This window comes from Physeter macrocephalus, chromosome 2, assembly GCF_002837175.3.
Source record: "Physeter macrocephalus isolate SW-GA chromosome 2, ASM283717v5, whole genome shotgun sequence".
NCBI classification, from domain to species: domain Eukaryota; kingdom Metazoa; phylum Chordata; class Mammalia; order Artiodactyla; family Physeteridae; genus Physeter; species Physeter macrocephalus.
In genome coordinates, this window is record NC_041215.1 from 100,897,521 (window position 1) to 100,911,871 (window position 14,351).

General features: G+C 41.3%; 1 protein-coding gene across 3 annotated transcripts in view; it reads right to left on the reverse strand.

Moving 5' to 3' along the window:
• The window catches only part of ANKRD44 (ankyrin repeat domain 44), a 317,462-nt gene that overhangs the window by 25,075 nt on the left and 278,036 nt on the right, over window positions 1–14,351 (reverse strand). For all 3 annotated transcript variants that reach the window (XM_028480445.2, XM_028480424.2, XM_055089237.1), the window contains 2 exons: window positions 12,681–12,752; window positions 4,148–4,349 (listed from right to left, as the gene is read on the reverse strand). In XM_028480445.2, coding sequence (XP_028336246.1) covers window positions 4,148–4,349; window positions 12,681–12,752 — 274 coding nt within the window. The remainder of the gene's footprint in view (window positions 1–4,147; window positions 4,350–12,680; window positions 12,753–14,351) is intronic.

Sequence of the window (14,351 nt, forward strand, 5' to 3'; positions counted from 1 at the left end):
CAAACGTAAAACAGATAGCTAGTGGGAAGCAGCCGCATAGCACAGGGAGATCAGCTCAGTGCTTTGTGTCCACCTAGAGGGGTGGGATAGGGAGGGTGGGAGGGAGACGCAAGAGGGAGGAGATATGGGGATATATGTATACGTATAGCTGATTCACTTTGTTATAAAGCAGAAACTAACACACCATTGTAAAGCAATTATACTTCAGTAAAGGTGTTAAAAAAAAAAAAAGAAGGTGGAAGGGGGAGGAGAAGGCAGAGGAGGAGGGAGAGGAGGGCAGGCGAATGAGGGGAGGGGCAGAAGGGAGACAGGAACAGAGCTTACCTCTTTTCCCCATCATTTTACATTCTCAGGTAGACGCTGAAGCAGTTATTCTGCTCCAACTGATTAGTGGTGACTTAAAGCAAAACCTCAAGCCAGCAAGGTGTGCGAGAGCCATTGGCTCACTGCTCATTGATTGACTGGCACTCCCAGGAGACTCACAGATGGACCCCCAGTAGCTGGAGGACTCCTCCATCTGAGTTCCTCAAATCAAAGCCTTCATTTCTCTGCCTTCTCCCGGTGGCCTCCCCCACCCCACCCCACCCCTCGCCTCTGTCCCCCTCCTCCCTTCCCTGCCAAGCTCTCACTGGGGTGTGGCAGGCCCTCACCCTGCCCCTCCTCACCCAGCTGCCCCGGGGAAGGGACCGGCAATGGGCAGGAAGTGTGGCCCCAACCTTGGGTTGGCCTTGACGGGCCAGGGCAGAACCCACACAGGGCAGGGCAAGCACCAGGCAAGATGCTTCTTTTAGGAGCTGCGGTGCCCCAGGGCCCGGAAGCAAACCTCCGGGGGAAGACAATCCTTGAGGTAAGGTACTTTCCTCCAGCTTGCTGAATGGAACCCACAGCCTTACAAAAGGCATGGCTTTCCATTCAGGGAGTAGGATGGGAACACATATGTTTAAAATTCCAAACGTGACCTTCTCTCCTCTCTGAACAATGAGAACACCATAAAATACATTGCATTAACCTCGTTATGGATGTGGAGAGAGAAGGGAATAGATGCAGCTATGTTACATTGATAGAGGCTCTTCTAAGAGCTGCGTTTTACAGCCCTTTTTATTGCATGCCAGTCACGAGAGAAGGTTAATTTAACAAGGACGCATTTTTCAGGGACAATACGTATTAGAATTAGCTCACATTCATCGACACCACTCAAATTAACTACAGGAATAATACCCGCATTTTGTAGACATTGCATTCAGCTAATGCTCAGAAACATCCCACTTATGTACCTCAGGAGGAAATTTTGTGGAAATATTGTTGTGGCTGTTGTTTTGCTTTTTGTTTTAAAAATTACATTAAATCTGTTACCAATGGTGAAATATGCAAGGGGTTTAATGTATGCTCAAAAGTAAATAATTAGCAGAGGACTGATAGCTAAATACTACAGGTGGTGGTATTTTATAATACTCATGAAATGGAGGTACAGCATATTTTGATTGATTCCTCTTTCTATAGCAATTTGATATTCTTTAAATACTCATAATCATAATGGTTCCAAGGATTTTGATTTCTGCCTAAACAGAAAAAGGGGGGAAAAATCATCTAAGTTCATATCACTCATCCAGGATGCTGGAGAGCAAACCAATTTCTTCAGTAGTGTGTCTTTTTTTGGAGGGGGGAGCCAGTGAGGGGGTGGGAGGTGAGGCCATGTACAGTAGCTTTTTTTTTTTCTGCGGTACGCGGGTCTCTCACTGTTGCGGCCTCTCCCGTTGCGGAGCACAGGCTCCGGACGCGCAGGCTCAGCGGCCATGGCTCACGGGCCCAGCCGCTCTGCGGCATGTGGGATCTTCCTGGACCGGGGCACGAACCCGTGTCCCCTGCATCGGCAGGTGGACTCTCAACCACTGCGCCACCAGGGAAGCCCTACAGTAGCTTTTTGAACTTAGCTAATAGCCCTCAGTAAATATAATTCCCCCTTATCGTAAAAGCGTAGCTACCCTAGGATTCTCGTTGGCTTCCCACAAACTATGTTTTTCCGCAGTTGCCTTCCAACACAAAGATGCTACCATCTCCTTTAGCTGTGCACTGCCAAGTCCAGCTTTGTTTCAGACTAGCTCAGCCTCTCCCTGACTATGAGTGACAGCCGTTTCTCACGCTGCTCAAAGACCACAACTGTCATTACAACTATCTGTGCCAAACCCTCTAAAATCCATCCTGGCTCCTCCTCCTCACAGTACTCTCAGGATTTGAAACAAACAAAAACAATTGGCATCTCAAACGAGCTGGAAAAGATTCTGGAAAAGCAGATTCTCAAAGCACAGGCTAAAGCTTCTGCATAGCAGACATTTTGTGGAGAACAGAGTCAAATGACAGCCTGCATCTTTTTAATGAATGACACGAGGGAAACCCAAAAGGAGTGAGTCCTCTTGACCACTAGGGGGCTCCATTGGACCGCAACCAATATCACAGTGGCAAATGAGTGACAGTTATTATTCTTCATTGTTTACCTGTTCACAAGGGTGATTTTCCACAATCAAAATAGGCCCTTTAGGGAGGGAGATGCAAGAGGGAAGAGATATGGGAACATATGTATATGTAAAACTGATTCACTTTGTTATAAAGCAGAAACTAACACACCATTGTAAAGCAATTATACTCCAATAAAGATGTTAAAAAAACAAAAACAAACAAACAAACAAAATAGGCCCTTTGTAATTGTCAGGAAGTACGTGGTAACTAAAGCACAATGTTTGCCTTAATAATAGGCAACTACTCTTTAAAAAGGAGAACTAAACGTAGACTTAGATAATACCAAGAAAGCCTAAAATACCAAACTTTATAATAATACTTATAAATACCAAAAACACCAAAAAGACTAAATGTGATGATGGGAAATAAGAATTTATAATTTAACCATACCAACCATTGCTAAAGTTTTTTCCAGGAACAATCATTTCCAGATAATTAGGCAACACCGTGTTTTTCAATCTCCACATTGTTTTTCTTCAGTGGTTTGGAAATTCAGGGATGTGGATGGCAATACGTCCACAAAATCTAACATTCCAAGAACATTTTCCCAAGTACAAGAATCATAAAGTCTTTCGAAAACTGCTTTCACTCCTTTTCTTCCTCAATACATCCATTATTTCATGGTTATTTCTCTTTATAAGATGCTATCTGCTTTCCTGATCAAAGGCCATTATCATTGAATTCCTGAGTCCAAAGGAAATTATGCCTTAGCTGAGCTAGAAACTTCCACATTACCTTTACATCTGTGTACATGTCTAGAAGTGTCTGGACACAGTTTTATTTTATGTATATTGAAGAAAAGTCCCAGAAAAGGCAAATTACTTACTTCTTGAAAAATACTGCACTTTTTAACAGTCCCTGTTTTTACACCTGATGCATCAAGAATCAGAGCAAAAGTGAAGAAGTACCATTTAAGCTGAACAATAACATACTGAGTAGATTGCTGTCTGACAACTCCTTTTATGAAGTAGCTGTGAAATATCATTAATTTTGTGCTTCGAAATGCTGTGTGATTTTATTCTATGTAATTTATCTGAAGATCACAATACACCTTGCCCTTTTTTCAGAAAGTTTTATGACTGCCATTGGCCAAAGGTTCAGAACTCTCTTTGGAGTTAAGGAGAAGGCCAGACGCAGCACAGAGGATTTTTAGGGAAGAATGATGGATACATGCCATTATACATTTGTCCAAATTCATAGAATGTACAACACCGAGAGTGGACCCTAATGTAAACTATGGACTTTGGATGATTATGGTGTGTCAATGTAGGTTCATCCATTTTAATAAATGTTCCACTCTGGTGAGGGATGTTGATAATGGGGGAGGCTATGCACATGTGGGAGACAGGGGGTATGTAAAAAATCTCTGTACCTTCTTTTCAATTTTCCTGTGAACCTAAAACTGCTCTAAAGAAAAATTGTCTTTAAAGAAGAAGGCCAGAGGCTCTCTGGCCATAGAATACCAGTTATCACCGAGTAAGCCAAAAGCATTTTGGAAGAGTGTAGGCATGTTTGATGTAGAAAGAAAATAGATATTTTAAGAATTGGGATGAAAGAAAATGCTGCCATCCTTTTACTTGAACTTATAAGCGGGCCACAAAACTAGGGTAACCAGACTCTTGACAAGACCTACCTGAGGCATGAAGTGGGGTTCTTTTGGTTACATTGTCTTTCACAAAGATGGATGCACCCTGATTGATAAGTGCTTCCACACATTCTGTGTGTCCCTTAAAGGCAGCCAGATCCAGAGCAGTGCGGCCTTTCTCATCCCTGATGTCCAGGTCCACCAGCGACTGCAGAAGAACTTCCAAGGCCTGGTGGTGCCCATTGTAGGCCTGCAAAGGAGACACCAACCACTCAAATGCTTGCTCACCTTAAATCCCACAACAATCCATGTGAGGGGCTAAAGCTCTCAGATCACGCATGGAGACCACTCCAAAGAGCACATCAGAAAGATGCTTGGAATAATTATTGAAACACAGGCAAAACCAGAGTTAGATGGAAAAATTAGAGCGCACAGACCTCAGTTACATAAGCATTTCTTCATGTTCTTTCTCTTTTGTCAAATAATTTATTCCAAAGGTACTAAATGTATCAATATATTCTTATATTTATATCTATTGATCTAATAATCTAATGCAGACTAATAGCTGAATGAATTAATATATTTTTTCATCTGCCAGTTCAGTCCTAAACCTATTAACACAATCAGAATATTTTTTCAGGAGGCTTTTCTGTTAAACCTCGAGGGAAAAAAACCACTAAAAACACTGTGGACTTAGTAATTCAACAGAGGCATAGTGACCTTCTGCCACAGTCCAACATTTTAAATTTCAACCTCGTGATCCTAGGTGAGTTTCTTAATTTCACTTAGACTTTGTTTCCTCATCTATAAATGAGAGCAATAAAAGCTGCCTTCCAGAGAAGACGAGAAGAGATAAAATTGCACAGGATTTGCATAGTGTCTTATACATAGTTGATGCGTCCTCTTCTCTCCTTTGTTTCCTCCATTGATTATAATGAAAACATAAAACCAATTATGGAAGTATATTCCATACATCAGTGCCAAGTTCAGACCTATTGTGAAGTCTTATGCTGCATTAAAGTTAGGAGGCTTCATACTAAAACACAAAACCAAAAGTCCGAAAGGTAATTTTTACTAAGTCTATAAGGTTAAAAAAAAATGTATATGCACATATAAGGCCAAGGACATTGAAATAAAAGAAAGAAAACAGATAAGGATATGGTGGGGGTGGGGATTTGGTGGAGGGAAGTAAAGAAGGAGACAGAGGAAAAGCCTGTCCCCAGTGTCAGCAGCCAAAGTTTCCTCTTATGTCTCCTGCACTTTCTGTTTTTCTACTGCAGCAATTACTCAAGGCACGATTTATTTGAAAAACGGCTTAGCACAGACAAAAGACTAATTTCCTTAATACACAAAGAACTTATACAAACCATTTTAAAAACTAGGAAAATGTGTAAAGGACATGAAAAGGCAGCTCACAGAAAAAGAAATATAAAAGGTCAATACACGTACGAAAAAAAACATGTAAATTTTTAGGGTACTATTTTTCAACTACCAAATGGCAATGATTAAGTCTGGGCATGTCTAGTATTAGATAAGACATGGTGGAAAAAAGCAATCTATGCTCTGGTGGTGGGAGTATACATTGGTGTGACATTTGTGGAGGGTGATTTGACAAAAATCTATCAAATATTGTAAAAAAAGTTGCAAATAGTACATATAACAATTTTATAAAAAGCAAATATATCCAGATAGACACATATCTGTATCTATGTATATTTCTGTATTCACAGAAAAATTTAGAAGGATACATAGGAAACTGTTTACAGCGGTTACCTCTAGAAATGGGAGGTAAAGTAATGAACATGTGCACTCATTTCACCTTATCTTTTAAAAAAACATTTGAATGTTTTTCCCAAGTACATGTCAACCACAACAATAACAAAAACTAGATTAAAAGGACCCACAAGATTTAAGAGTGCTGATAGGAACTGTTTTTAAAACTTTCTCATCATATTATTTTTGTAAATGATTATTATGTTACATATTAAACATATATATGTAGTATAATAACTCATCTGCTGATGAATCCCAAATTTATATCCCAGTTCTAACTACTTCTTTTACTTTGCAAGACATATATATCCAACTGTCTATTGAAATTTCCACTTGAATACCTAATATGCATCTCAAGCTTAACATGTCCCAATCTGAGTTCTTAATTTCCCTCCTAAAATTTGCTCCATCTCAGTAAATGGCAATTTTGTTCTTCCAGTTGCTCAGGCCCAATATTTTGGAGTCCTCTTTGTCTTCCCTCTTAACCCCAGGGTTGTAGCCCTACACAAGGGCTCTGGGACATTGGGGCAAGGGGGTGTTAACAAGTAGCTTCCCCACCCCTTCCCACTGCCTTGCCATGCCCTGGTACAGGGATGTGTCTGCTGAGAGGAAGGGACACTTTTGCTAACCACACAGAGGTGTCATCAGGTTCTCGGGCATCCGGCAGGAAATATCTATCCATATCCTTGTTGTAATTCACACACAGGTGTTGGGTGACTAGTAGCAGCCCTCAATGCCACGATCATCTCTACTTCCAAGCCACAATCATCTCTACTCTTTCTTTAAAATATATCCAGAATCTATCCAGTTCTCACTATACCACATCGTCTGTTGCCAGGATTATGGCAAAAGCTTCCCTTTCCGTCCTTGCCCTCCTGCAAATGATTACTGAACAGCCACAGGATGAAATCTTTTAAAACTCAAGTTGGATATAGCACTCCTTGAGGAAAACTCATTGATAATTCCCTCACTGATAATAAAATCCCAAACTTCTCATGACCATTCAAGCCCTTAGGATTTGGCCTCCCTCGACCCTGTCCATCAGCATTGTCCCTCACTCACTCTGTTCCAACCACTCTAGCCTCCCCTCTGCACCCCCTATGATTAAGTAATGTATGTCCTTCTCTGGGCCATTGCATCTGTCCTTTCTGTTTCCCCTGCCTGGAAAGCCCTTCCCCCAAACAGCCACAAGGCTTTTTCAGTAATTCTGCTTCAACTGTCCCCTTATCTAGTGGCTTCTCAGAGCCCATATAAACTAGCCCACTACCCTTCTCCTCAACATGTCGGATACTCTCCACCCCACTTATCCTGCTTTATTTTAGCTTTATAGCATTTATTATCACTTGATATCTGTTACATATCTTATCACTTGATATCTGTTATATATCTATTGATTTGTTATCTAAGACTGAAGGTACTTTATGTGTATTGCTCACTGCTGTATTCTAGACTCGTGCACGGCACACTCAACAATTATTTGATGAATAAATGAATGAATATAATGGCTACTATTATCATTTATTAGTATTAGTGATAAGAATATATTTTAAAAATAGCAACTATTTATTGAGGGCACTGTGTTGAGCTCTAATCTTTGCAAACATCCTTTTTATAGATGAAAAAAGCAAAACAAGCAATGTTAATTAATTCACCCCAGATCACTTAAGCTAGTAAGTGACAAAGTCAGGTTTGAAACCCACAATCTGTGACCACTAGAATCTATGTTTTTAGGCAATGTCTTATAATTTTTCCCAGTAATTCCATTTAATTGACTTTCAAGCAGAATACTTTTGTGCCTATGTGAAATGGCTCAGAGAGCTTAATAACAAATATTGAATCAGAAACCTAGGATGGAAAGCCTGTAGTCTAACCTAACTTCTGAAGCAATAGTTAATTTCATTGAGTACTTGCTCTGTGTCAGGCAGGACTAGACACGTAGCACCTTATTTAATTATTACAACAACCCATGGTTTGGATGCTATTGTTATCCCCATCTCACCAACAAGGACACAGGAAGGCTGAGATGTTACTCAGCCCTCAGCCTTATGTGGTGGAGTTGGAATTCAAAGGCAGACCAGTCAGATCCCAGAGCCTGAGCTGTGGGCTTCTCATGAGCTCCTATTATGGACAGGATGCAACAAGACCATAAGATATATGCTTCTTTAACCTTTTATTACAGGAAGTTTCAAATTTATATAAAGAACAGAGGATAGTGTCATAAATTCCCAAATACCCATCACCTAGTTTCGGCCATCATCAACTCGCCATTGGTGATTTTAAGCCAACTTGGGAGCACCTATCCTCCTATAAAGGGCTGTGGCAACACAGGAACATCTACATCAGGGTGTAAGTCAGTCTATCTCATTTTAAGTCAGTCTATCTCATTTGACTCTGGGCTTGAGTCTGTGGCTTACTTTTGCATAACACCTCTTCTAATTTTAAATTGTAATGGTAGTTACTGATTCAGCTTATGTAGAAATCCTGACTTTACATCAAAGGGAAATGAGTCCATGCAGATGACAGATAGTTCTAGATGCTATTTGCAAATGCTCGTTCCTTCAGTGGCAGTTACTGTGATGACAAAGACAGTAAACATTTACAATTTCTGTCAATTTGACTTAGCCTAGGAAAATAGAATTGGCAACCTATAAACTGCATGCATATCTACAAAGCACCATGGCTCACATATTTAGATTTTAATAAAGAGAAAACCCAGGGCAAAGAGAAACATATTCAGGAGGGAAGGTGATGTAGAGGGATCAGCACTGCTCAGGACAGCAGAGTCACATCAAAGGGCACTTAACTTAGGCGCTGACTTGAGAACTTAACTCCTGTAAAAGACCCCTGCAGCTTCTCCTTTAATTCTCACAACAAAAAATAAACCCATTTGCATGTGTTAAAGAGGCTTAACATTAAAATAAAATGGAGTGAACCCTGCTGAAGGAAAGCTTCAGAATTCCAATCGATATTTTCTTCTATATCAGGCACTTTAAAATTCAAAGACAGGATGGTTGAAAGGCCAGATTTATATATAGAATTCCCTTTGTTTCTTCCATTAGTCAAGCCTGCAGCTCTTGAATTTTAGTATCCAAAAGCATTACGATATGGAGTTGAAGACATAAAACTATGTATACTATACTTCCAGGGCAATTTAAGGGAAATAATAAAGGTAAATTTGATAATACAAGAATTTTCACTTACCTTCACACTTTAGGGCTTAACCCTAGAAACAAACTACCACATAATATGGAATTCTATTCTGTGGTTAAATGCATGATTCTGTCTTTAGGCAGTTATGTGGTTCTTAGAGTCTATAAGAAAGTATAAAATAAAGCTTTAAACTCTCTGAAAGAGACTCAGGTAGTCAGGTAAGAAGACCTTTCTCATATCAGCAGTGCATGATGAACATTGTCTTATTTTTCTTTCTATTCCCATCCTAAATCAGGTGTTTAGTGGGTAATTCCACAAATAATTTCTAAAATATCTCCAGGAAGAAGTAATCACACAAAAGAGCAAATATGCTGGTTCAAAAAGCATGTAGTATTTTTGCTTTCAATAGACAACCCAGTTTAAGCCTTCACTAGAGGTGGCAATCAAACATTTCAAATGTGTTTTACAAAAGACTTTAAAAAATCTCATTAAGTAACTTAAATACTTCTTAAACATAATTAATTTCTTTGAACATTTTAGATCGGAACTGAGGGCAACAAGGAGAAAGAATTTGGGATCTCAACAGAATCCATGAAACAATGGGTCCATCTGGAAATCTCGACAGCTGGAGCCTTTCATTTGCATAGCCTTGTTTCTTGATTTAATTTTTTACAAGTGGATGAAATGCTTATGAAATTCACTGGGCAGATAACCCTGGAGACTTGAATCATTCAGCCAGGAAATAGTAACTCAAGGCTGGTCAGGTTTCTTGGGGTAGCCAAGGTTTGGGGGCATCTGGTTCTCTTTCACTGTAGAATCTTCCACGGAAGACATAATGTGCCTTGGGTTTTAATCAAGTTAATTGCTACAGAGGGCCCTGGGGAGGGCGATGGGCATACTTGTGGGGTTCTTGGAGCAAATAATAATTTCTTTAAAAAGTATTAGCTTTTAGAGGGAAAAAATAAAATAGTTTTAGAATTGACCCACTGCTATCACCCTGGTCAAAGTTATCACCATCATCGCTTGCCTGGTTGTCTAGTTTCTGCTTTGTTCCCTGACAATTTAAACTCAACGCAGATGTTAAAGGGATCCTTCTAAGATAAAAGTCATATCACATCATCTGTCTCCTCAAAACCCTCCAAATGGTTTCCTCTTTTGCTCAGTGAAGAAGTCAAAGTTCCCCCTGGAGTCTGTGGCCCTCCCCCACCTCCCTGCCCCCTCTACGACACTCGGACCCCTACCACCCTCCCTGCATCACTGTGCTCCAGCCATGGTGGCCTTGCTGTTCTGGGAACATGCCAAGTGTGTTCTCACCCCAGGGACTCTGCACTTCTGCCCAGAGCATTCTTGTGTGCGAGACCAAATGGTTAGCTCATCGCATCCCTGGTCAAACGTGAGATGCTGTGTTGTGGGAAACAGCGCCCAGTCTGCCACCTCGATGCTCTCTGTCTCACTGCTCCCAAATGCAGCAGCGCTTCTGACCACCTGCCACGTTGTATATTTACTTGCCTATTGTCTCTCCTAGACTGCACACTCTACTACAAGGACAGTGGCTGGATTTTGTTTGTTGCCATCTCTCCAGCTCCCGAAACAGTGTTTGGTACACGCACAGTCAGTATATGTCAAAGGAAAGAATGATACTGATGTTACTAATAGCGAGGATGATAGTGCCAGGTGCTGTTCTAACTGCTTTACATGCATTAACCCAGGTCATCCCCCCAGGGGCCCTATGACAGAGGTACTGCTATACTCCCCGTATTATGAGTGGGAAAACTGAGACACAAGAGGTTAGGTACTTGGCCAAGATCATACAAAAAACAATTAAATAAATTAACAAATTGGAAAGGGTTTGGGGATCCTTAACTCACTCACTCCTTTTAATTTACAGATGGAAAAACCATGTCCAGGCGAGTTGCTAATGAGAAGACTGGTAGCTAGGATCCCCTAGGTGTAGAACTACCAAAGCCCAGCTCTCTCCAATGATACTGTACCACCCTGTCTTTACAGGACTGGGAACCCACAATGCTTAGCAGAGCACCTGGCACCCAGTAAGCACTTAACAGTAATTTTTGAAAGAAAAAAAAAAAAGAATGAGAGATGATAGAATTTTTTGGAAGCTAGGAAAGTCTCTTCTCATATTACCAGCAGGCTTAGCAATGCAATCAACCCCGCCTTCATAGGGCATGAGAATTCTACCTGAGATAACCTTTCCCATAGGCCTCTCCCAGCCTTGGGGTAACTTCCCCAGGTACAGCAGATGGCTGGGCAGAGATTCTAGGGTCAACCTTTAGAGCAACCTGTACTAAGAGGCAACTGGTATGAAATTTTATACATGTAAATATCTCACTCTCCATCCACCTTTTCTACTCTAAGCCCATGTCTGGAAGAAAGACGAATGGACATTTTAGCCTGATTTCACTGGACTCAGTGTGTGCGTGTGTCCGTGTGTATAGTCGCTGCGTTGGTAGATGTGGCAGAGGGTGGTGAGTGAGATGTTATCAGATGTGCTGGTGAGTATGTGGGGAGACTGGCAAAGAAGCGAGGGCTCCATGAGTGTGATCGGTTCATTCCAGTCCTTATGGGATGGCCTCATCCCTTCTTATCTTGCCTGACTGCTTATGCATGCCATCAATAAAACACTCCTCTCTGCTCTCCAAAATCTCCATCTCAATTTTTCATCAGAAGGAAACTGAATAAGTGCTTATGTGTGCGCGGTACTGAGTGAAATGTCATAACCATTAAACACAGAGACCCAGCATCCTACTCTTCCCAGCATCCGGCCTCTGGGTGCATCCAAACACCTTCTTGATGGCCCTGGACCGAGGCCTCACAGCTCAGCAGAGCCCTGCATAGGTGAGCTGGCTGTTGCCAGTCTGAGGGGTTCCTAGGGAACGGCTGCTGATTATCAACGGTTAGCAAGACCTTAACTGAAGTAGAGTGGCAGTGAGCTTCCCAGCTCGGTCACCCTCAGAGAGAGTTTGGGGATCCTCACTCTGAGCTCTTGCATTTCTCTTCAATGGCTGGGATGTGGAAAGGAAGCTTTACTGGTGACAGAATAACTCCTACTTCCCTCCCTCCCAGATCTCACCCAGGACAAGAATCAGCACCTGATACCTCCTCTGAGACCCCGATTCCAAGCCCAGGCAGAAGCAGCAGAGTTGCAATTATGCATATTTTCATCTTGCTCTCACAAGTCTGTATTTAAATATCTCAAGTTTTTAACTGTGGCATTCGATTATCTGTAAGTTCAATACTTGTTGTCTATACTTAAATCTCTAAAACCAAAATAAAACATTTCCTCAGTTTACTGATTTAACTATTAGATAATAATAATTTAGAGACTTAAAATTTATAACAATCATTATTAAGGGCACTGTGATACGGCTTCATGCACGTTGTCTCTTTTCCTGTATCCTCACTTCACAGATGGGGAAATCGAGGCTCAGACACGGTAAGTAATGTGTCTAAGGTCACCAGTGGGAAGCTGGGATTGGAATTTGAGACAGGCTTTCTCACCGCAGCCTGAGCCTTTACCCATGTAATGTTTCCATTATGAGTTACTATGCATTGCTATGCTCTCCTTTTAAGAGCAGCCTAGTTTTAGGAACACTTAGGTTCTTTCTGTAACAGGGGAAGCTGCCCACAGCATCTCACTTACAGCTAAGTGGAGCGGACTCTTGGTAGCACCAGCATCTGACTCTTCAAAAACACTGTTGGTTCTCTCCAAAAGCTGTGGAGACACAAAGAAAACAACAGTACGTGAGTGCAATTTGCAGAAGGAATCCTACTTTACGGATACACGTGTTGACATAAATGAGAAAGGAGGCTTCAGAAACTTAAGAAATTATGCAACTTCTCAGAAATCTGATATAGCATATCTAAAACAAATATGCTAACTGAATATTTCAACTTCTAGGTCATCTTAGCATTTGTTATTCAAAAGAAAGCTTTCATACTTGAAAAGTTGCTCAGCTTCACCAATCTAGGCAAATAATTCATGTTAAATCCACTTCCCACCCAGCAGATCGTCACAACGAGAAAATTACAATACCCAGGGTCTATTCCATTATCAAACACACATTTATGGAGATAGCGTTGCAAAAGACTTAGGAAGCTCTTGTTCTCACGGAGCTTACATTCTAGAATGGGAAAGCACAGACAAACAAATAAACAACATATACATAAGAAAATATCTGGTAGTGAAATATGCTGTAATGCAAGTAAAGTAGGGTGATGTGATATGGAGTGACTGGGAAGTTACTCTACAGCTGATGACCAGGGGAGGCCTCTCCAAGGAGATGACAGTTCTAGTGAGAACTGAATAAGAAGAGTGAAATCAAGTCAAAATGTGGCAGAAGAGCATTCTGGGAGCAGGAAGGAGTCAGGGCAAATGCATCAAGTGGGGATGAACACGGTGAGGTCAAGGAATGGAACGGATGGTGTGACTAGGGTATGATGTTGGTGAGGGTGTCAGGAAAAAGACATTTCATTGACTCTTGTTGGGAGAACAAATTATTAAAACCTTTCCGGGCAATTTTGTGCATATCTTTGACCCTAGGAATTAATCCCCACTAAATAATTAGACAAGTGCACAATGACACATGTATAAAGAAATATATTCATTCAACAAACACTTGATGAATGACTACCAATGTGCCCAGATACTGTTCCATGCACTGATTCAATAATAAAAAATATATTTAAAAATCAATTTTTTCATGGGGGGCAGGGCAGGCAATAGAAAAACGAAGTTATATAATTAATTAGAAAGCCATAGGTGCGATGGAGAAAGATAAAACAGAGAAGGAGGGTTCGGAAGGCTGGAGGAGAGGTCCATTTGCAACTTTAAATACAGAGATCAGGAAAGGCCTTACTGAGCAGGTGATGGCTGAACAACGTCTGGGGACGATGAGAGAGCCTTGTGGATATCTGGGGGAAGAGCATTCCAAGCAGAGGGGCCAGCAATTGCCGAGTCCTTTAGCGACAGAGATGCTTAAGATCATCAGTGAGACTGGAGCAAGGTGAGCAAGGATGAGAATGACAGGAAAGGAAATCAGAAAGATGGTGGCTCTGCGGGTGGTAGTATCATAAGGAGCCTTCTGGGTTGTTGTAGAAAGTCTGTGACTTCTATCCTGATTGAGATAGAATTTCACTGGAGTGCTTTGAGCAGAGGGGTGACATGTTCTAACTTTTAGACTCTAGGGAGGGCACAGAGACCACTGAAGATCTGGGGCAAAGGTCCAAGAGAGAAATAACAGTGGCTTGGACCAGCAGGGAGCAAGTGGGGATGGAGAAAAGTGTTGGACTGTGGATATTTTTGGAGGCAGAA